Source organism: Macrobrachium nipponense, chromosome 16 (assembly GCF_015104395.2).
Source record: "Macrobrachium nipponense isolate FS-2020 chromosome 16, ASM1510439v2, whole genome shotgun sequence".
NCBI lineage: Eukaryota > Metazoa > Arthropoda > Malacostraca > Decapoda > Palaemonidae > Macrobrachium > Macrobrachium nipponense.
In genome coordinates this window covers 76,660,266-76,683,198 of record NC_087209.1, presented here as the reverse complement: position 1 = coordinate 76,683,198, position 22,933 = coordinate 76,660,266, and the positions used below count along the sequence as shown (strand labels likewise).

The following is a 22,933-nucleotide window of genomic DNA, read 5'->3' as shown; positions in this document are numbered from 1 at the left end:
AATGAACCTCCTTTCGTATTCGTTCTTCCCTCTTTCTTTCCATCCACTTCTAACAATTTTTTCATAACGCAACGGAGAGGTTTTCCTCCTGTTACACCTTTTAAACCTCTTACTCTCAATTTTCATTTCATTGCTGTATGCCTCATAGGTCCCAGCGCTTGGCCTTCTGCCTAAATTGTATATTCTATCTATCTAAATGCCACAGATTTGCAAGGAATGGAAACTTTCATCAGGATATACTGGCTCACCTATATAATTCTGACATTTCGGAAGTAAAAGTATAGGATTTATTATAAATCTGCTAGATTGATAAAGGCAAAAATTAAGGAGAAGAGTTTTATTAGAATAGTGAGATATTGTGGTCGCATGGTGACAGGGCATTCGAAGGTGAACTAGCGCCGTCCGTCGGAATTTCTAGTGAAATTGCAAATGACATTTACATCTGATGTATATATCACTTGCCTTTATATGATAGAATTTCGGATTTTAATTAATTCCAAAATAATAGAAACCAAGATACCTGGTAAATGCTGTAAAAAATATCTATTTAAAGGAACGTCAGAAATAACTTTATTTTGTCACAGAAGTAATATGCCTCCCGTTATATTACAAATCAAAGAAGAAACACGTATTGTGGTTTGATATATCTAGGAATATTAGAAATAGCTAAAAGAAAGTAACAAGCATGATTAGAAATCAAGCAACACCTCTAGAATTTCAAATCTCTAGTTACATAAAAATTCACTTAATATATAAAAATTCACTTAATAAAAAACCACAGGAAGTATTAGAGAGCGGTAAAGAAGTCTCAGCAATGCCTCTGGCATGTAAGATCTGTAATAATATTGCGAATGTACAAAAGGGACTAAAGATATAATGCTTCCAGTATCTATCTTCTGTCTTTCTTCAAACAAGGAAAAACAAGAATGATTCCCATCCGCATTGAAACAATGAAAATCTAACAAAACAAAGAAGTGGGAATTAGAAAAGAATTATTCATAAACATCAGAGCAAACGTGAATAATGAAACACGACGGCAAAAGGGTAAACTGAAAACTAAAATTAAACAGTATCATAAAGCGACTGTTGTAAAATTTAATATTTTGCATAAAAAACGCCGAATTATCATTTAGTTAACCATGATAGTGACCAATTAAGTTACTTTTTCATTTATTTTCTGTGTGGACATTTAATAACTGGAAGTTCTACGTTGCACTTAGACTTAAAAAGCTAAGAAATGCATTCCCAAGTTAGAATTATTTTTGATGTAAATATAACATTTTAGCAGATTTTTTTTTACATCACGTAAATAATAAAAAATACACGCTGGTATGTTTTTTTCAATTTTTCCGTAACATTTCAAGTAGATTTTTAGCTTGTATTGCAACGTAAAAGGTCAGTGCATGCTGATGATAGAATTTCTTTGTTCTTCAGTCTTTGTTCTTCAATCTTTTCTGTTTGTTAAAATGATTTCGTTATTGATATTACAAAGGTTTATATGCCAGACAATCTCTTTCTCTCTCTCTATTTTGGTCAGTTTCTTTGTGCAGATACGTCTATTTGCCTTTTTTGTGAAAATTAGGAAAATGCGCACATTATATGTATACATATATATATTTATATATTACATATATGTTATATGTAATAATGTATGTATATATATATAGATATATAGATAGATAGATATATATAATATATATATATACACTCACATTAATATACTTATAATATATAATTATGTATATATATACTATTTAATAGTGAAAAATTGCAAGAGCTTTCGCATAATCTTTTCATTGGTTTTCCCGTGTGTATGTGTGTGTGTGTGTGTTTGTGCACATGTGAAAACTGAAACGTTCTTCCATGAAAGCCATATGTTATTTACATAGCCTGGCCGAGTTAAAAGAGCGAAGGAACTTTCTCCAAATCCCATTGACGGAGCTTCTTACGTTACCGATTCACAATCTCGGGTGTCGCTTTGAGCGTACCTTCGACGGTCCGCGCTGTAGGCAATATTCATCTCCGTTTTTACTTTTCATTTGTCCTCTGCGTCTCTTCCTCCTGTAGTTTGTTCTTTTGGGGCTGACGGTAAATATTCCAGCCAGTATCACTGAAGCTAAAAGGAACTGGTGGAAGCTCATGCTAAACAGCCAACACTAGTTATGATGATATTGGAATGGAATATATAGAATTTCGACCAAATGCCTAGCGCTGGAACCTATTAGGTCATTCAGCGCTGAAAGGGAAATTGAGAGTGGAAAAGTTGGAAAAGTGTAACAGGAGGAAAACCTCGCATTTGCAATATGAAACAATTGTTATGAGAGGGTGAAAAGTAAGATGGAAGAAAGATAACACGAATGGAGGAGGTACAGTATAAGGAAGGAAAGAAGTTACAAAGAACCTTAAGTAATGCTTACAGTGCACGGCGTGAGGTGCACCGACGGCATTACCACCAACCCCCTCCTCTCCCCCACGGGAACAATGATTTTGGTTGTGGGTATTTACAGTCAGCTCCAGAAAGACAAACTATGAACGTTCAAATTCGATCCAGTTTTCCAGTTATTCCCTTTCATTGAAGAGCAACTTCTTCGGACAATCTCTGCGGGACTCTAGAAATGCGAACTAGTGGTTTTCCTGTCTTCGACGGGACGAATTTCTTTGTCAATGTGCTTGATGCTCATTGTTTCTGTCAGTATTGAAAACGTGTGTACAAACATTTGAAAGAAGCGAACAAGGCCATTCACCGACCGCATATATCAATAATAGCAATAATTATTGTAATTATTTTATTATTAAGAAATAATGATAAATCTAACAATACTAATACTATAGTAGAATCACATCAACCGTGCGTTTGATGTCTAAGCCAGTCCCTTACGACGCTCCTGATTGGCTGTTGATAAGCCAATCGCAGGGCTGAAAACTCTGTCTCTCGAGAGAGTTCACATGGGAAGGATGTATGTTCCACCTCTCCTGAAGCATAAGTCTTTCAGAAGCATCTCTCAGGAGAGGTGGAACATACATCATGCCCATGTGAACTTTCGAGAGAGACTGAGAGTTTCCAGCCCTGCGATTGGCTTATCAACAGCCAATGAGGAGCGTCGTAAGGGACGGGCCTAGACATCAAATGCAAGATTGATGTGAATCTACTATAGTAACAAAACGCAAGTTATATGCATGTATTTACTCTGTAAAAACATTAGATTACCGACAACAAATCCCACGTTTAGATTGCCGACATTCAGCCCGGGACCATCATCTCCCATCATAACAGTACCATAGTCCGAACTTCGGAACGGTACGTAACGTTCCTAGGAATGAGACTAACAGTCGTTAAATGAAAGAAAATGAGAGATTACAAGTTTCATAATAAGCAACAGCGACCATTTCAATGAGATGTTACGACCCCGACATCAATTGTGATAAGGGATTACGCTCTATACATCAAGAATAATAACAACAGCAATGAAAAGGATTTCCCTCCATTACTACACTGTACTAAGAACTCTTCAAAGACAATAATAACTTAATAAGCTCTTCACGGGTCCCTAGTCCTTATGCCATTAATATTTTATCATCTAGAGTCTCACGGATGACGCAGCTGTTGAGCGCTACATTAGCCTTTTTAGTCATTCAGTAGACGGAGTAAGAGTTTCTCTCTCTCTCTCTCTCTCTCTCTCTCATAATTAATCAATGGTTTTTCCAGGATCATAGTATATACGTACAGATATATATAGATATATTATATATATATATATATATATATATATATCTATATATATATATATATCTATATATATGTGACTGGTAAAAGTGTTCTGTAACAACAGAATTCCATCTAATAAAAGGAGCCCATAAAAACACCAAAATGTAGAGAGAAAAGTACTATATTTCAGAGACTGCTGTCTCTCTCTTCAGGTATATGAATGAGAAAAGTTTACAGAAAAGGTGGTATTTATACCAAGAGATTCGTCCACAAGTAAGCCAATTTAGGTCACCCCCGCCCTGATCAATCTTCCTTTAATAATCTTCTTAAGCGTTGGTTGAATGAACACTGCGTCGACGATGTCGGATGTCCAATTCCCTTTTGAGATGTTCATTACCTGCTTCTCTTTTATTAAGGCCGATTCCATCATTTGACTCTTGTACCGGCAGTTGCTGCTATAAATTACACGTGACATATTCCAGTTTATTCTATGGTTATGTTCATTTATATGATTGAAAATAGCCGAGTTCTGTTGTCCATACCTAACTGACCGTTTGTGTTGTATTAATCTCTGGGGAAGTGATTTACCTGTAAATCCGATGTAAGATTGGTCACAGTCCTGGCATGGGATCTCATATACCCCAGAGTCTTTGGGCGATGTCTTTTGTTGGACGTTAATCAGGGATTTGGCTAAGGTATTTGGGTAGGTAAATGCAAAAGGGTTGGATTTTCCCAAGGGTGTAGTTACTCTCTTAATCGTCTCCAGGTGGGGAATTTTTTATTTTATTGTTGGGTGTGTCTCTGGTCTTGTCTTTAGGGGGTCGGTAGAAAATTACGTTTGCTTTTTGAATTGCTTTCTCAATTATATGGTCAGGATACTTTAAAGATGAAAGTTGCTTGCGAATTAGTTCAAATTCTTTTTCCAGGAAATCTGGGGAACAAATTCGTAAGGCTCTTAAGAATAGGTTGCTAGCTAGACCTATCTTGATGGTATTGTCATGATAGCTAAAATAGTGAATATATGAAAGTGAGAACGTTGGTTTTCTGTATATGGTAAATTTGTATTCTGTCGTGTCTCTGATTATTAAAACATCAAGAAAAGGAATTTTGTTGTCTGTTTCCCATTCAACTTTAAATTTGATGCTGGGCACTAATGCGTTTAATTTTGAGAGGAATTCATTAAAATTACCCCACTTATTATCCCAAAATGTTAGTATGTCATCCACGTATCTCATCCACAGCATGTTTTTGGGTTTTATTGCATTTATTACTGTAGTTTCAAAGTATTCCATGTACAGATTGGCTAAAATAGGACTTAAAGGACTACCCATACTACACCCGAATTTTTGCTTGTAGAATGATTCCCCGAATGAAAATACGTTATTAGATGCACATAATTCAACTAACTTTATTATTTTGTCAAGTGCCAAAGGGAAATGATCTGAATAGGGGGATAATTTTTCCCTTAAAAACTGAAGAACGTCCTGTACTGGTACTTTTGTGAATAGGGAGTCTACGTCAAGGCTTAAAAGTTTTATGTTGTGAAGTGGTATATGTGCTTCTCTGAATTTGTGACAAAAGTCTTCCGAATGTTTGATGTGACTGGGAGAAAAAGTGCCTAAAAAAGGAGAAAGGAGGCCAGCTAACCATTTAGAAATTTTGTAATTGAAAGCTCCGGCGCATGAAACGATGGGTCTGAATGGAAGATTGTCTTTGTGAGTTTTGGGAAGACCATAAAAGTAGGGTAATTTAGGATTAATTACTTTAAATTTCTCTAATAGTTCAATACTCTTTTTGTCTTGGCCAATTAATCTTACTTTCCGAAAAAATTCTGTGGGAACGTTCTGGAGGGGATTTTTCGTCAGTTTTTCGTAAGTATTTGTGTCGCTAAGGAGCTGGTTGATTTTGTCGAGGTAGAAGTCTTTGTCCATTATTACAATTTTGCCGTCTTTGTCGGATCTACTTATTATAACATCTAACTTTTTTAGCGAGTGGATGGCTATCATGAATCTGCGGGGAACAGGATATTTCTTATGAAGGTCAGTTAAAGCATTTAGTAACACACAAGATTTTCCTGGAAGAAAGAATCACCAATACGAGAAACGACATCTTCGTGCTACGCAGAGTGATATATGGAACTCAATCTAATCTTCGCCTCCTCACTACGGACACGTATACAGGTATCTGATTTCATTCTGTTCCGACATTGCTGCCTATAATAGCGTGACTCATTCCAACAGACTTTTACGCAAGTTAAATAACCTAATAGATAATAGCGCATGGAATAATCTTGAACAACAAGACAAAGTTTTAAACTTATCCAACACCCCCCTTACTGTAAATCAACATTTAGTTTTAAATTTAGGCTTATCCTTTGCCCTAATGCCAGACCGCAAAAACAACCTAGACTTCATAGTGGCTTTTGATAAATTCATATCTGACAAAAACTACAGCCGTGAAGAGATATGTTTAAAAGGAGTGTTACTAAATGCTTTAACTGACCTTCATAAGAAATATCCTGTTCCCCGCAGATTCATGATAGCCATCCACTCGCTAAAAAAGTTAGATGTTATAATAAGTAGATCCGACAAAGACGGCAAAATTGTAATAATGGACAAAGACTTCTACCTCGACAAAATCAACCAGCTCCTTAGCGACACAAATACTTACGAAAAACTGACGAAAAATCCCCTCCAGAACGTTCCCACAGAATTTTTTCGGAAAGTAAGATTAATTGGCCAAGACAAAAAGAGTATTGAACTATTAGAGAAATTTAAAGTAATTAATCCTAAATTACCCTACTTTTATGGTCTTCCCAAAACTCACAAAGACAATCTTCCATTCAGACCCATCGTTTCATGCGCCGGAGCTTTCAATTACAAAATTTCTAAATGGTTAGCTGGCCTCCTTTCTCCTTTTTTAGGCACTTTTTCTCCCAGTCACATCAAACATTCGGAAGACTTTTGTCACAAATTCAGAGAAGCACATATACCACTTCACAACATAAAACTTTTAAGCCTTGACGTAGACTCCCTATTCACAAAAGTACCAGTACAGGACGTTCTTCAGTTTTTAAGGGAAAAATTATCCCCCTATTCAGATCATTTCCCTTTGGCACTTGACAAAATAATAAAGTTAGTTGAATTATGTGCATCTAATAACGTATTTTCATTCGGGGAATCATTCTACAAGCAAAAATTCGGGTGTAGTATGGGTAGTCCTTTAAGTCCTATTTTAGCCAATCTGTACATGGAATACTTTGAAACTACAGTAATAAATGCAATAAAACCCAAAAACATGCTGTGGATGAGATACGTGGATGACATACTAACATTTTGGGATAATAAGTGGGGTAATTTTAATGAATTCCTCTCAAAATTAAACGCATTAGTGCCCAGCATCAAATTTAAAGTTGAATGGGAAACAGACAACAAAATTCCTTTTCTTGATGTTTTAATAATCAGAGACACGACAGAATACAAATTTACCATATACAGAAAACCAACGTTCTCACTTTCATATATTCACTATTTTAGCTATCATGACAATACCATCAAGATAGGTCTAGCTAGCAACCTATTCTTAAGAGCCTTACGAATTTGTTCCCCAGATTTCCTGGAAAAAGAATTTGAACTAATTCGCAAGCAACTTTCATCTTTAAAGTATCCTGACCATATAATTGAGAAAGCAATTCAAAAAGCAAACGTAATTTTCTACCGACCCCCTAAAGACAAGACCAGAGACACACCCAACAATAAAATAAAAATTCCCCACCTGGAGACGATTAAGAGAGTAACTCACACCCTTGGGAAATCCAACCCTTTTGCATTTACCTACCCAAATACCTTAGCCAAATCCCTGATTAACGTCCAACAAAAGACATCGCCCAAAGACTCTGGGGTATATGAGATCCCATGCCAGGACTGTGACCAATCTTACATCGGATTTACAGGTAAATCACTTCCCCAGAGATTAATACAACACAAACGGTCAGTTAGGTATGGACAACAGAACTCGGCTATTTTCAATCATATAAATGAACATAACCATAGAATAAACTGGAATATGTCACGTGTAATTTATAGCAGCAACTGCCGGTACAAGAGTCAAATGATGGAATCGGCCTTAATAAAAGAGAAGCAGGTAATGAACATCTCAAAAGGGAATTGGACATCCGACATCGTCGACGCAGTGTTCATTCAACCAACGCTTAAGAAGATTAAAGGAAGATTATCAGCGGGGTGACCTAAATTGGCTTACTTGTGGACGAATCTCTTGGTATAAATACCACCTTTTCTGTAAACTTTTTCTCATTCATATACCTGAAGAGAGAGACGCAGTCTCTGAAATATAGTACTTTTCTCTCTACATTTTGGTGTTTTTATGGGCTCCTTTTATTAGATATATATATATATATATATATATATATATATATATATATATATATATATATGTGTGTGTGTGTGTGTGTGTGTGTGTGTGTGTGTGTGTGTGTGTATAAATTTCTGTGAACCACGTGTTTTATGTGTACATTATTTCCAAAACACACACAATAAATAAATATATATATATATATATATATATATATATATATATATATATATATATATATAAAGGGTTTTTGCTACGGAGGAAAAAATGAAAGGGTCGTACTAGACCGAAAGTTCTTGGCTCTCTCGCCTTTCATTTTTTCCTCCGTGGTAAAAAAAACCTTTATTTATACATAGCATCACGTTTTATAAACTTCCTGATCAAGTTATTCATATATATATATATAATATATATATATATATATATATATATTATATATATATATAGTGAGAGAGAGAGAGAGAGAGAGAGAGCTGCAGCTGCAGTATACTTTTGATCACGTGTCTACTTTTGAACGCCGACATCCATCAACAACCTGCTCCGACTATACAGCGAAATCGTAGCCATCAAAGGCCGGTGTGGAGACCAAGAAGCCCCTAATTGCAGACCCGTCCCTTCTTTATCACTTTCCCTGGGACTGAAATAAAGAGTAAACAGAAAATTAACATATGGGAGAGACATCATCCCCGACGTCTTTTCACTCATTAATTCTTCCGGCCAATAGTATCTCTCCCACACAGGATGTTTTCACCCGCGAGGGTGGCGGGTGGGGTGTGTGGCAGGGGAAGGAGGAGGTAGTGAGAGCCACCTGTCGGGGGAAAGTCGAATCACACGGTTTTTGTTTACTGTATCTTGCCCTCCCAACCGCGCAATTTGACCGTGATGACACGTCCCGCACATCCCTCTGGCACTCGTCTTCCACTTTTTTTTTTTTTTTCTTGTCTTCATTCATCTACTGTTTCTGAGAACTCAGAGCTTTTCCCTTCTGAAGCGTTCCTCGTAATCTTTCTGGCCCCCGGTTCGGCCTTCTTTCCTTATTCACCTCAGCTAACTGCGGCCTAACAACAAGTTTCACGACCTTTAATTAAGCCAGACTATTTTTTTTAGGCAGTGATCCTAAAATTCTTCCGTAAATGGCGCGTTTATGTCAGTCGCGTTAAACACTGGTGATGGCGTTGACATATTCTGTAAACATTTCGCCTTTTCCTTCAGGAGAGGAAGCCCCTCGATCCATTCATTTAGCGACGTTATTCCTGTTGTTTATCGTGGATATTATGTGGCGTCTTCCGGCGTTATAATGCCTCTTCACATCAACAGTAGCATGTTAGATACGATTCAATTATTCTCTCTCTCTGTCTCCTTGACTTTTTAGGGAACGAATCTTTTAATTGAAGTTTGTCGTTACTCAATATTACTGCATTATGTATGCGTGCATTATGTACTTGCTTGTGGCGTGGGTGTAGTGTCGAGGTCATATATTGGTCATTCGTTCGTGGAATTTTTTTTTTTATATTTAAACTAAAAGATAAAACTGAAGTGACAATGACCAAGTTGTGGTTTTAATAAAAATCGCGTGAAAGTAATGATAACATTATTTTAAAACAGAATTACTGTGGATATTTTTCTAACTTACGAGATCACATTATGCATTAAATCTGACTTGAAGGTATGTACAATAAGATCATGCACTAAAGCAGAGATCATTTTTCATATAATTATTTTTCCCCATTCACTCACAAATTAGTCACCAACTTCAGTATCTTTATCTCACTGATTAAGAATATGCTGATTCTCCTTACCTAGAAACCTAGAAATTTCAATATTTTTTTTTACTGTTCCAACTTGGAAATTTCAATATATATTTTTTTACTGTTCCAACTTAGAAATACCAATATTTTTTTTACTGTTCCAGCTTAGATATTTCAAGGTTTTTTTTACTGTTCCGACTTAGAAATTTCAATATTTTTTTGTACTGTTCCACCTTAGAAATACCAATATTTTTTTACTGTTCCAACTTACAAATTTCAATATTTTTTTACTGTTCCGACTTACAAATTTCAAGTTTTTTTGTACTGTTCCAACTTAGAAATTTCAATATTTTTTTACTGTTCCGACTTAGAAATTTCAATATTTTTTTACTGTTCCACCTTAGAAATACCAATATTTTTTTTTCACTGTTCCAACTTTGAAATTTCAATATTTTTTTCACTGTTCCACCTTAGAAATACCAATATTTTGTTTTGTTTAGTGTTCCAACTTAAAATTTCAATTCCATTATCCTCATGTCAGTCACATTTGCAAGTTTTCTCATTCATTCCTTTCTCTGTTTCCATCTTTCATTATCGCCATTTTCTTTCCACTTTCTTTGAAGTGACCCACCAAAAGGTACAACTTCCTGAGATCTGTTGACAGATCTCTTTGCCCTCCCTTTCTTCATGTGTTCCTTTGGTCTCTCCCGACCTGGTTTTAAATGCCTTCGTTAATGTCTGCCTTCAGTGCATACTCCTTATTAAGAACAAATCGAATTAGTTAATATAATAATAATATTAAAATTATAAATAATAATTTCTTATTCCAGATAATTGGCTGCATCGTGCTTGGCTACATGGCCTGGGTGCTTGCAACCTCCATCACGGTGTCACGTTTCCTCTCCGGCACTTTGGTGAGTTGAATTGCTGCTGTTACATTCATCACAAGTCTTAGAGAAGGTTTTAGATCTATAAATTGAACAAACGTCGTACTTATTTGAAAACTAAAAATTTATGAATTTCATATATACTCTATACATATATATATATAGGCTACTATATGTATATGTATACATAGTACAACGTGGATATACTATATATATGATATATATATATATATATATATATATATAAATGTGTGTGTGAGGGTGTATGTGGATGGATAGATAGTTATACATCCGTAACCGATTACTTACTGTCTGTATTGTAATGCATCTTGTCTTATATGTTGATATCCATTTACAGTGTAACATAACATGAGGTAGATGAAAGATTTCATATCATTAGACACTCACACTCGTACATCCATCTGATTAAGAATCAACTGAGATGAGAATCACTTGGTTTCTCATGTGAGGCGATAGCGCACTCGCCCTTTCAAACAGGAGATTGCTAGACTTGTCACGAAGGTAGCAAAAAATCTTGGGGATTAGTAATGACAAGGATGAATGAGCTACAGAAAGTGAAGTGACTGAATCAGAGAATGAAAAAAAGAAAAAGTAATAAATAAATAATAATAATTATTATTATTATCATCATTCAGAAGATGATCCCTGTTCATATGGAACAAGCCCACCAAAGGGGCCGTTGACTTGGAGTTCAATCTTCCAAACAACATGGTGTTCATCAAGAAGAAAGATGAGGTAAAGAGAAATACAGAAAGAATGAGGCGACGTTCGCAGGGTCGAACTTGCCTACATTGCTGATCTCTTTTTTTTGAAATTTCGCGATTCACATCGGCGATATTGTTAGTTGTTGGCCAAAAATGGTACTCCCAGATGAATTTGTACAATATTGCTACCGATAATACTGCCGTTATATACGTTAAGGAATGCCGTCCGTCATTGCCAAAGTAATGAGTCAAATCCAAGCTTCATTTTTAATATTGTTTTATTTTACTAAAAATTTCTGTGCATTCTTGGCACAGAGGCTCCCTTGAACATTACCAAGATTGCATGGTCATTTTCCCCAGTTATAATCAGATATCTCTTTTGATTAATTCTTTGGCTCTAGTTAGAGAACGCAATATACATTTGTATTTCACTACTTCTGCTTTTGGTTTTAGAGGAAATACATTTTCACGTTATTCACTTAATCCTTCTTATTTCTTTGCTCACTTTATAAAATGCTTTTATTTTTTTGAGGTGTTATTCGTTTTATTATTCTCATATCTTGCTTCCGTTAAGAAAGGCAATTTTCAAATTCATCTAATTATTCTGTTTCTCGACTCCAGTTAGAGCCCGCGTTAAGAAGAAACTATAAAATGTCATTTTTATTACCGCTTATGTTATTGAGATTTATTCAAGTGCTATTCTTCTAAAATAAAAAGTAAAAAAATAAAAAAACCCCGCGCCAAAAAAAAAAATTAAATTCTGCTTCCTTGATTTCTCTGGTTTTGTGAAAATCGTCCGGTCACCACCACATGGCGCTCAGCGGTGAACAGGTGGGAAATCGTAAGAGAAAACGTAATAGCTTGGTTTTGTGTCGTCATATTTTTGTTACGTGTCAAGGAAATGAAAGGTCTGGTTGCGTAAAAAAGAATATAGAAGAAATTAAACGAATATTATTATTTTTATTCATAGTGTTCTTTTGCATTTATGCACGTTTTTTTTAAAACGAAACTAATTAAGCGTCAAACACACACATACACACACACACACACACATATATATATATATATATATATATATATATATATATATATATATATATATATATATATATATAATATATGCTTGTGTGTGTATGATGCATGTATGTTTGAGTTCAGTTTCATATTCATTTATGTATGTACGTTTTAAAACACTTTTTAATGGAAACTATGTCGGTGGAAAATTCCTCCTTCGAAAAAAACATATTAATGTACGTCTGCATATAATTTAACCCTCCGTATCTCTCACGTTGAATTGATGATAGAATTTAGGTCAAAGGCCAAGCACTGGGACGTACTATGGGAGGTCTGTCATCGCTGAAACAGAAATTGACAGTAAAAGGTTTGAAAGGCGTAACAGGAGGAAAACCTCGCAGCTGCGCTATGAATCAGTTGTCAGGAAACGGTGGAAAGTAAGATGGAAGAAATCGAATACGAAATGGGGTACAGTAAATAGAACGAAAGGGGTTGTAGCTACGGGCCGAAGAGACGTTACAAAGAAATGTAATGCCTACAGTGCACCTCATTACTCCCCTTTGGGGGAAACCCCCGTGCAGAACCACCGCTAGATAACTATACCTTCCAGGCAGTTCTGCCAGAAGCGGCACTTTGCTTCGTAAGCAAACAACGGAGACGGAAAACTCTCTCCTCCCGACGAGAAAGAAGTGAGAGTGACCGAGAGCGCCTACTTCATCCTTGGCTGGCTGGTGTTGCTCTGCCTGCTCGGGCAAGATCTTATAGTCAGTACGAATAGGGGTGATGTGACTAGTTTTTGCTGCCTCTCAGCGGAGTTTGTGAATTGTGCACTTCCATAACCCAAAGAGAATGTGTTTATATATAGTTACACACACACACACATATATATATGTATAACTGAATCACGAAAGTTTGGAACGTTATAAATGTATAAATAAAGGTATGAGCCACGAAGGAAAGACTGTCTGCTAAGTAAAGGACGTTGAGTCGAAAGATCTTGGAGCTACTCCGTTGTTTATCTTTCCTTCGTGGCTTATACCTTTATATATATATATATATATATATATATATATATAATATATATATATATTGTATTAGAGAGAGAGAGAGAGAGAGAGAGAAAATATTAGCCGTGCAAAGTACTTGACTTGCTTGATACCAAATTAAGGTTTGCAGTCTTTATGAATACATGTGTTTACATGTACTCTTGTATGCATGTTTCTTTTTGATCGTGTTATGTTTATTTAAACAAATATAATTCGATTCCAAATCATTAGTTTAATGAACTTAAAAAAAAACTAATACAGGAGCGGTCGTAATCGACTTTGGAATGTCTTCCTTTGTGCTCGTGAAGTTCATAACCAGTTTGGCAAATATTCGCTCTATTTCTTTGTTTGCTTATTTCTGTTTGTGCAAACTGACCTCAATATAAAGTGTTTAATCAACAAACCCCCTGTTTGGACTCACACACACGCACGCACGCTATGTATGTATGTATGTAATATATATATATATATATATATATATATATATATATATATATATGTGTGTGTGTGTGTGTGTGTGTGTGTGTGTGTGTGTATAAAACATGTGTGTGGGAAACACGTGTGTGTATGTGTAACTATATATTTATTTAGTTAAAACTCAAAATTTGCCTACGAATTTACATATATGTGTCTATATCTCCTCGTCGACCAGATGTTTAAATAAAATGAAAAGTAAGGTAATCCGTGATCTGACTAAAGCAACCTTTACGAGTTCAAGATTCAATGAAATGATAGTAAAAAAGGAAGCACTGTGGGCAATATCGTATTTTTTTTAAAATAAGATATCAAGAAGTAAATTACGATTCCATAAAGTGAAAACACTATGTCACAAGTTAATATTAGATGTCGTTAAGTGTAATTCAATGTCACTAGATAAAATAAGATGCCATGAATCTCGCCGGTTCAGATAATGCTGTAGAAAAGTCACTCATTTCATTTCTTATGAATAACCACTATGAATGGAATGTAGAGAGGTGGTTAACTGATGAGAAAGTAGGGGACAACATTGGGGAAAGGGGAAAGCACTTGGTTTTTGTATGTATCAAAAATGAGTAAATCCTTGAAAGAAATCTTAACTTTACTCTCTCTCTCTCTCTCTCTCTCTCTCTCTCTCTCTCTCTCTCTCTCTCTCTCTCTCTCTCACATCCTTTATATCACTCTTATTACTGATTACAAGTATTTAAGGAATGCATAATAAATAAATACTGAACGCACAAACAGAAAGAAAAAATAATGCCAGCGACTGTAGTCTGCAAGAATATTGTATCCCCAGTGGAATTTTGAAATTAAATCAAAACGAACGAATTTAGATAATTGCATAGGAAGAAGTAACCAAATACTCCTCCTTTTTAATAACTAAATGAAATATATGTTTAGAAAATAAACTGTAAGTAGAATACAATGAATTTTTATTACTTTCACCTACGGAATGGAGTATTGGTTGTCACCTCATGACGTGGAAATAAGTAAGCCCTAGAAAAGTCAAACTTCCTATTGCATAGTTTCAAGCGCTTGACTGCAGGTGATAGGTGAACAGAGCCTATTGTGAGGGAAGAAAACTAATTGGAATTTGCTTAAGTTACCAAGTGATTAGGTAAACGAAGGTTTTCGCGAGGTTATTGCAGCTATGGGGCTTCTTGAGCGTAAATAAGATACGAAAATATTATTGCTATCGAACAAGGCCACACAGCAATATTACTTGACTTTACAGGAGCTGGATCGAATCAATATATCATAAAGTTAAAGTCAATATTACTTGACTTTACAGGAACTGGATCGAATCGATAAATGATAAAGTTAAAGAAGTTCGGCCGCCAAGGTGGCTGGCTATAAAGGGAAGATCCAGAGGAATACTAGCACTGACTACAGTGGCCCGTGAAACGCACCTTGTATGTGGTAATTCCCCGTTCCCTTTAAGCCCCTTACCCCACTTGACTTATTCTTAAATGACCACCAAACCAGCCATGTCCAATATAATCACCTTGATATCAGTGTGTAAGCAACCCCTCTTAATTCGACATGGCTACACCGCCTAATTTCTCATGAGACGCGTCCCGACCTCAGGCACTTTATTAGAAGAACCGTAGTTCCTTGTTGGCCGAGTGGTTTTCGAGCTGGGCTGCCAATCCGATGGTCTCAGGTTCGATTCCCGGCTCGGCCAACGCGGAATCAGAGAAATTTATTTCTGGTGATAGAAGTTCCATTTCTCGCTATAGTGTGGTTCGGATCCCACAATAAGCTGTAGGTCCCGTTGCTAGGTGACCAATTGGTTCCTAGACACGTAAAAATATCTAATCCTTCGGGCCAGCCCTAGAGAGCTGTTAATCAGCTCAGTGGTCTGGTAAAACTAAGATATACTTAACTTAGAAGAACCATGGTGTGAGAGGCCGGCCCCAGGCTGAATGACGGCAGGTCTAAGCGTGGAATGCGTGACCGGTAGACTCTCATTGTTATACAACCGGGGAAAAAAAAGTATATAATTGGCTACACAGTCCTTCTTATATATTACTATGTTATCAAATTCTTTACTTTCCACAATTTAGGGAACAATACTGAAAAAAAAGTGCAAACCGCAAACTTAAAATGGCATCATACTGTTTAGCATTGGTCCTCGTTAACAATAGCAGATAAAACGTACAAATTACAGATTGAGAAAGAACTTGAACAATGTCGGTAACTCCCCTGGGTAACAAGCCCCGCCCCCCCTCCACCCAACCCTCCCTCCCAGCCACCGAAGTTCCCACAGTCCTCTGATCTTGATTGACACTCGATGGAATTAGTACCTATACAAAACTAGCCATTGCCGCAGTTCCCCTTGGCTGTGATGTGAGATCTCTCACGGTATTTTGTTTTTCATGTCTACTTTAGATTACCATAACTCGAATTAACGATAACTTGTGGATATCAGGATTATTTTGGCCTCCAAATGCAATGAAATTTCCATTAGCCATTTCAACAGACGTATACACACACACACACACAACACACACACACACACACACACAACACACACATATATATATATATATATATATATATATATATATATATATATATATATATATATATATATATATATACAGTATATATAATTAAAATTCCAACAAAATCTGTCAATCACTTTTCCTATGTACTGTTTAAACGTAATGAAGATAAAGCGAGTTAAAACATTAGTATTATCTCTCTCTCTCTCTCTCTCTTTTCCTATGTACTGTTTAAACGTAATGAAGATAAAAGCGAGTTTAAAACAATTTCAGTATTATTCTCTCTCTCTCTCTTCTCTCTCTTTCTCTCTCTCTCTCTCTCGCTCTTCTCTCTCTCTCTCTCTCTGTATCCTGTCCGAGATTACACATGCGTGTGCATGCGTGCTTCCTTCGCCCTCTGGTCCATACATCCGTTTCATTGTGTTCCCCAAAACGCCTGTTTGAACGGAAGCCAGGTAGAAAGTTTTTCTCGCTGTGAAAGAAAGAGGATTATCGATCCAAACATTTCTTAATTTGTAGCTTTCATCTATTATTTTCTCAGTTTTTATTTCATTATTTTTTTTAATTGAATAGTAAGTAAATAATTCGCTGGTAAATAGTCGATTTCTAAGATTAAAGATTTAATTATATGCAACGGTGAAATAGTGTAGTTCGCCTCAGATGATGCTTATGGATATCTCTTCATCTTGGTCCGTAGGTTGACTCTCTACGGGGGTGTAGCTCAGTGGTAGAGCGCTCGCTTTGCATGTGAGAGGCCCCGGGTTCGATCCCCGGCACCTCCAGTCTTTTAAATGGATAAATATCATAGCACATGTGCTAGTGATCGAGAATGTTCAATCGAGTTTGGAGCTGCGGCACATTCTCAGGACGTTAAATGGGCTTATAAGTTCTTTTCTTTAAAAATCCAATGCGATAATATTGACTGAGGCTTAGAAATACTGAGCAAAAGACTGCCAGCTGAGTGCAGTGGCGTCTTAAATGAGAAAGAGGGAAAAATTATAAAGCTATCATCATTTTAAAAAAGTAATTGTCACCCGCAAGTACGTGAAACCGTACGTCAGTATGTAGTACATATATCTTTCACTCTCACAACGGTACCTAAGCCTAAATTGTCCCGTTGGAATGTAAAGGTCACCTTGGAGAGTATATGTATTATGTATGACCACTTCTCTGTCTCCACAGTACGTTCTCTCTATCTTTCTCTCTCTTTGCTCGTGCATTAGAATGTATATTAATTATTCCCTGGGTATCCCAGGGAATAATTAATAAACATTCTAATGTAAACGTCCCGTGAAGCTTATTTCGATTATTCATTTCGAATGGTTATAAATATTGTCATTTATGATGATACCTTCTGATGACATGAGTATTTATAATCATATAGCAATAACGAATTCTTAGAATGTAGTTAGATTATTTTATTATCATTAGTAATATCTATTCAATTTACTGCTATCAATGCATTATTTTTTCATTGAACTGACATCCAACACTTTATTCATTTAGTTGTTTGTTTAATCTCTTTCTTTTATAATCATTCATTTTATTATTAATTCCTATTTATTTTCCCATCCGTTTCAGATCTTCACCTACAGCGTGCTTGGCGTAGGATTCCTCCTCTTCCTGTCTGGCCTCATAGGATGGGTAGCCGGTGCATCGGAAGCCCTCTGCGTCCTACGGCTGGTAAGGTCCTTTGAGAAGCCGTGAGCTGTGGTGCCTGAGATTAAAACTTATTCATTTTACTTCATTTCACTTTTATTGATTCATTTATTCACTTGTTTACCTGTTCATTTCAGGTCCTGTTATTTATACCAATATTTACATTCAGTCTTCAGTTTACTACTTGCTGTTGAAGTTTGGTAGTTCTAGCCTCAGTAGTTATTTATTTTACCTTGGGTTAAACTTATCTATGATCGTGCTTATGGAACTGCTAATGGCGCAAATAATACAGGCCACCACCGGGCCGTGGCTGAAAGTTTCATGGTCCGTGGCTGAGAGTTCCGTAGAGCATTATACGCTGTACAGAAAACTTGCGCCGAAGAAACTTTGGCACATTTTTTACTTGTTATGTACCTCGTATATATAGCCTGACCTCATGTTCTATGAGAGGTTTCTCAATGTATTCGTTCATTTCTGTCATGTCGATTGTAACATTATGCTTTCGACTGGTTTTTATCTCTGACCTGTCGTGTGGGCTCAGTTCCCTCAGGTTATTCATGTCGCTCTCTTTCGAACGAAGTTAGATATCAGCAATGAAATATGTATGTATATAATACCACGAAAATTCTGAACATTTTTTTCATCTATTTCACTGAGCAAATTTATACTGTCTAAGATTTTTAAGGCGGCTTTCATTCGGAGCTGGGGGCATTATAAGGAAGTTCGATTTATTTACATAAAAACTCATCAATTTCAACTGACATCTCGAACCTATACATAATTTTTTTCCAAAGACTCTCTCTCTCTCTCTCTCTCTCTGCTAGAAGGGTGAGATGGATGACTGAACGGAAAATGGGCGTGGCAGGTCGATAGCAGGAAAAGGGGAGGGTACATACAAAGAAAAATGCCTAGCACTCACTGGCCACAGCGAACAGTCTCCAAGTTTCCTGTTATGCTTCATAGCAAATAAATATTTATATGTGATATAAAATATATATATATATATATATATATATATATATATATATATATATATATATATATGTGTGTGTGTGTGTGTGTGTGTGTGTGTGTGTGTGTGTTTTGTGTATGTATGTAATTCATATATATATATATATATATATATATATATATATATATATATATTATATATATATATAGTATATATATATATATATATATATATATATATATATATATACATACATACATACATACATACATATATATATATATATATATATATATATATATATATACGTACGTACATACATACATATATATATATATATATATATATATATATATATATATATATATATATATAGTATATATATATATATATATGTGTGCTTATGTATATGTCTGTATTGTGGTTATGTATGATAAGGGTGTGTTTCTACGGTAAAAAGAAGTGTTACTGGGCTTGACCTTTTACGTAACGAAAAGCTGCCACTTTAATACAATCAGTTAAGAGTAATTGCAGCGCCAAATAAGGCGGGTAATTTCCTGACATTCTTTCGTAATATTTACGTGTATTGGTGTCAGTCTATATACTTAAAGTATGACATAATTCATATGATTATGTGAGAATAATATCTAGGCTCATTAAGTTGTCACGGGAAACTTGCTCGACCCAAGGTAAAGAGAGGAGACTTGGCTCGACCAAGATCCCATGCTGACTGACCCAAGGCCAGGTTAATCAAGCATATGACAACAGCATTCCTGACAAAGGAATTGTGTTAATTTGCCGCTTTTACTTTTGTATATTCGTGGGCGTTAGGGAATAATCTTTATACTCCAAGCTAATCGTTATTCGTGTGCTCAACGTGGAATAGAGTTTCTCCACCCTCCGGCGAAAATATCAAGAATTATAAGGTTTTATTTTAGATTTTCCCAAATAACCTTCATCTGTTTATTAGGTGATCTTCATGTATTTTTTAGCATATGTGTACACTTTCTCATTTATAATAATATAATAATAATAACAGCAGAAACGTCCCAGATATTTCGTAAAATAACTACAATAAACAAGCAGATTTTGTAAAAGTGATTACTTTCTGACTTTCAGTTGGTGCATACCCTTATTTTAATACTTTTGTGTAGTATATAGCAAAAAAAAAAAAAGGGGGAAAAATTCGCAGCTTAGAATAAAAATGAATGTATAACAAACAATGCATGGAGCTTTGTAAGCTAGACCTATGAGTAATAAATTATTCATTTACATCGTGCCATAGACCTAAGACTACGCCATTATATCATTGCCTTAAAATTGTGACTGCGTAAACTTCCATTACATCGTTCCTTAAGGGTCCCATACACTGAACGATTGTATGAATGATTGCCTGAACGATTATCTGTATCGTTCGCAAAAACACTTTGTATGGGCTTGTCTGAATGGAAGAGTGGGCGATGTTTCGTGTCTGAACGATCTTAGCGGGAATCTGTCGAGACCAGGTTGCTGGCTTGCGACTTATGTCTGTCATACACGGGTCGTTCAATGTATGTGTCTTCCGATATAATGCTATCGCGCACGTCTCTTTTATAGCGATGTGTCATATCTTCCCGAGACAAAATCTTTGTTCAGACTGAAATCGGTGCGGAGATCGTTCATACTGTCTGAATAGTGCGTGTATGTGTCGAAAACGGAAATCGTTCCGGCAGTCGTTCACACAATCGTTCAGTGTATGGAGCCCTTTAGACCCATGATTGACAAAATGATTTCATTGTGCTGTGACCTAGAATTACGTAGACACTGTTATTCCATTGGATTATGGCCTAGGCTTATATCCAATAAACGTGTGCTATTGCATTATGACTTGACTGATGCTGAGAAAATTATCCCAGTGCATTGTGACCTAGACTTATGTCCGATAAACTTGTGCCATGACATCGTGACCTAGATCCATGACTGATAAACCATTCCACTACAGTATGACCTAGACCCATGACCGATTAGCCCATTCCACTACATCATGACCTAGACCCATGAATGATAAACCCATTCCATTACAGCATGACCTAGACCCATGACTGATAAAACCATTCCGTTAACTAATAAAACCATTCCATTACATCGTGACCTAGACCCATGACTGATACACCCATTCCATTACAGGATGACCTAGACCCATGATCGATTAACCCATTCCATTACATTTTGAACTAGACCCATGACTAATACACCCATTCCATTATATCATGACCTAGACTCATGACTAATACCCATTCCATTACATCGTGACCTAGACCTTTGATGAAACTGTTCCATTTCATCGTGACCTAGACCATAACTGATAAAACTATTCCATTGACTGATAAAACCATTCCATTACATCGTGAGTGACCTAGACCCATAACTAATAAAACCATTCCATTATATCATGAACTAGACCCATCGATGATAAAACTATTCCATTACGTTGTGACCTAAACCTATAGCTAACATGGCTAAGATTACGGTATGTAAAATACTGCTTCTAATCTTGACATGAGTTTATTTTGAACTCAAAGTTTGTGGCATATTATAACTTAACGCAAATAGACCGAATAACTTTAAAATATTACTTCATCACTGAATACAGATATTAAGAGAACGAAACTACTCCCTCTCTAAATTTCCCAACCAAATGAAATAACTCAAATCTGTCCTCAGCAGTATCATAATATGCCACAACACCGCTGAGTTGAGTTGAAAATCAAATTTAGGCCAAAGGCCAGTCACTTGGACCAATGGGGTCGTTCAGCAAAAGACTTGAGAATCATAAATTACAAAACAAACTGATTTAATGACGTACCAGATTCGTTTGGTGTTTTATTGCGCCTTCCGGCTCCGCCCATCAACTTGGTTTCACGATTCGAAGTCAAAACTCTCGGCTCTCTCCAGTCCTGCTAAAAACGAAATGGTAAAAGGTAAAATGGTAAAAGATGAAATAGTAAAAGATGAAATGGTCAAAAGATATTAAAACATGAAACGGTAAAAGATGGAACGGTAAATGGTGAAATGGTAAACGTTGAAATCGCCATTGTGGTTACGAATGCTCTCAAGAGAGCGTCTCATGTTCCAATCAGATTCGGTAAAATGGCTCGCTACAATGTGAATAGTTTCAGTAATAAACCGCAAACCGTATGTTAACATCTCACCTTTATAATAGGGAATTTTTGGCAAGGTTTTCAAGAAGGGGTGTTCGGTCTAACGTGGCCTATCATTCTACAGCTTGAATGCCGCCAATGTGGAGACGGTTAACGCCAATATCCATCCGCTAAGCAAACTAGTTCCAATTATCGGTCACCAGATAAGAAAAATCTCCGTAGGATCTTCTTCCTTTTATAATATAAACCTTGTGAATACACATCAGTCTGTCACTTTAATTATATGTATATTATATATATATATATATATATACATGAGAAAGGATTTTGCTTTCGAAGACGAGTCGAGAACTTGCGAAGGTAGTGAAGCGTAGGAATATTCCTTATATGAAAGCGTAGGTTCGTATGTTTGGAACATTACAAGTTTCTTCATAATTTGGTATATTTCGAAAATAGAATACGAATATGTTTAGAATTAAAGTAAAACGCCCCTCGCTTCCCCACAAACCGTGGCAGTATATTTTCCTGAAACTAATGATGAGCGCCTAACGGTAATAACGCCGAGTCGTGACATGCCCAGCCTAGGTTAGGTCAAGCCATTTCCACCACTGGCCATTTCTTTAGTATGCAGAATGAAGTTATCTTGGTTCGAGTTTGTAACCATGTAACAGCCCTGACCCTTTCTTATTTTGCTTTCATTT

The 22,933-nt window shown here is 36.1% G+C and overlaps 2 protein-coding genes and 1 non-coding gene across 4 annotated transcripts in view; 2 read left to right on the top strand and 1 right to left on the bottom strand.

Moving 5' to 3' along the window:
• Positions 1-22,398, bottom strand: part of LOC135195830 (uncharacterized) — a 274,057-nt gene extending 251,659 nt beyond the window's left edge. Inside the window, exons 1-2 of one of the 2 annotated variants that reach the window (XM_064222337.1) lie at positions 22,284-22,398; positions 21,938-22,031 (exon numbers count right to left, since the gene is read on the bottom strand). In XM_064222337.1, coding sequence (XP_064078407.1) covers positions 21,938-21,980 — 43 coding nt within the window. In that variant the 5' untranslated portion in view covers positions 21,981-22,031; positions 22,284-22,398. The remainder of the gene's footprint in view (positions 1-21,937; positions 22,032-22,283) is intronic. The other variant, XM_064222338.1, reaches the window with a different exon arrangement.
• The window catches only part of LOC135195831 (CD82 antigen-like), an 89,474-nt gene that overhangs the window by 44,433 nt on the left and 22,108 nt on the right, over positions 1-22,933 (top strand). The window contains exons 2-3 of the mRNA XM_064222340.1: positions 10,656-10,739; positions 18,063-18,164. Of these exons, the coding sequence (XP_064078410.1) occupies positions 10,656-10,739; positions 18,063-18,164 (186 nt within the window). The remainder of the gene's footprint in view (positions 1-10,655; positions 10,740-18,062; positions 18,165-22,933) is intronic.
• Trnaa-ugc (transfer RNA alanine (anticodon UGC)) lies at positions 17,192-17,263 on the top strand. Its single transcript has one exon. It is a non-coding gene; the product is annotated as a tRNA-Ala (tRNA).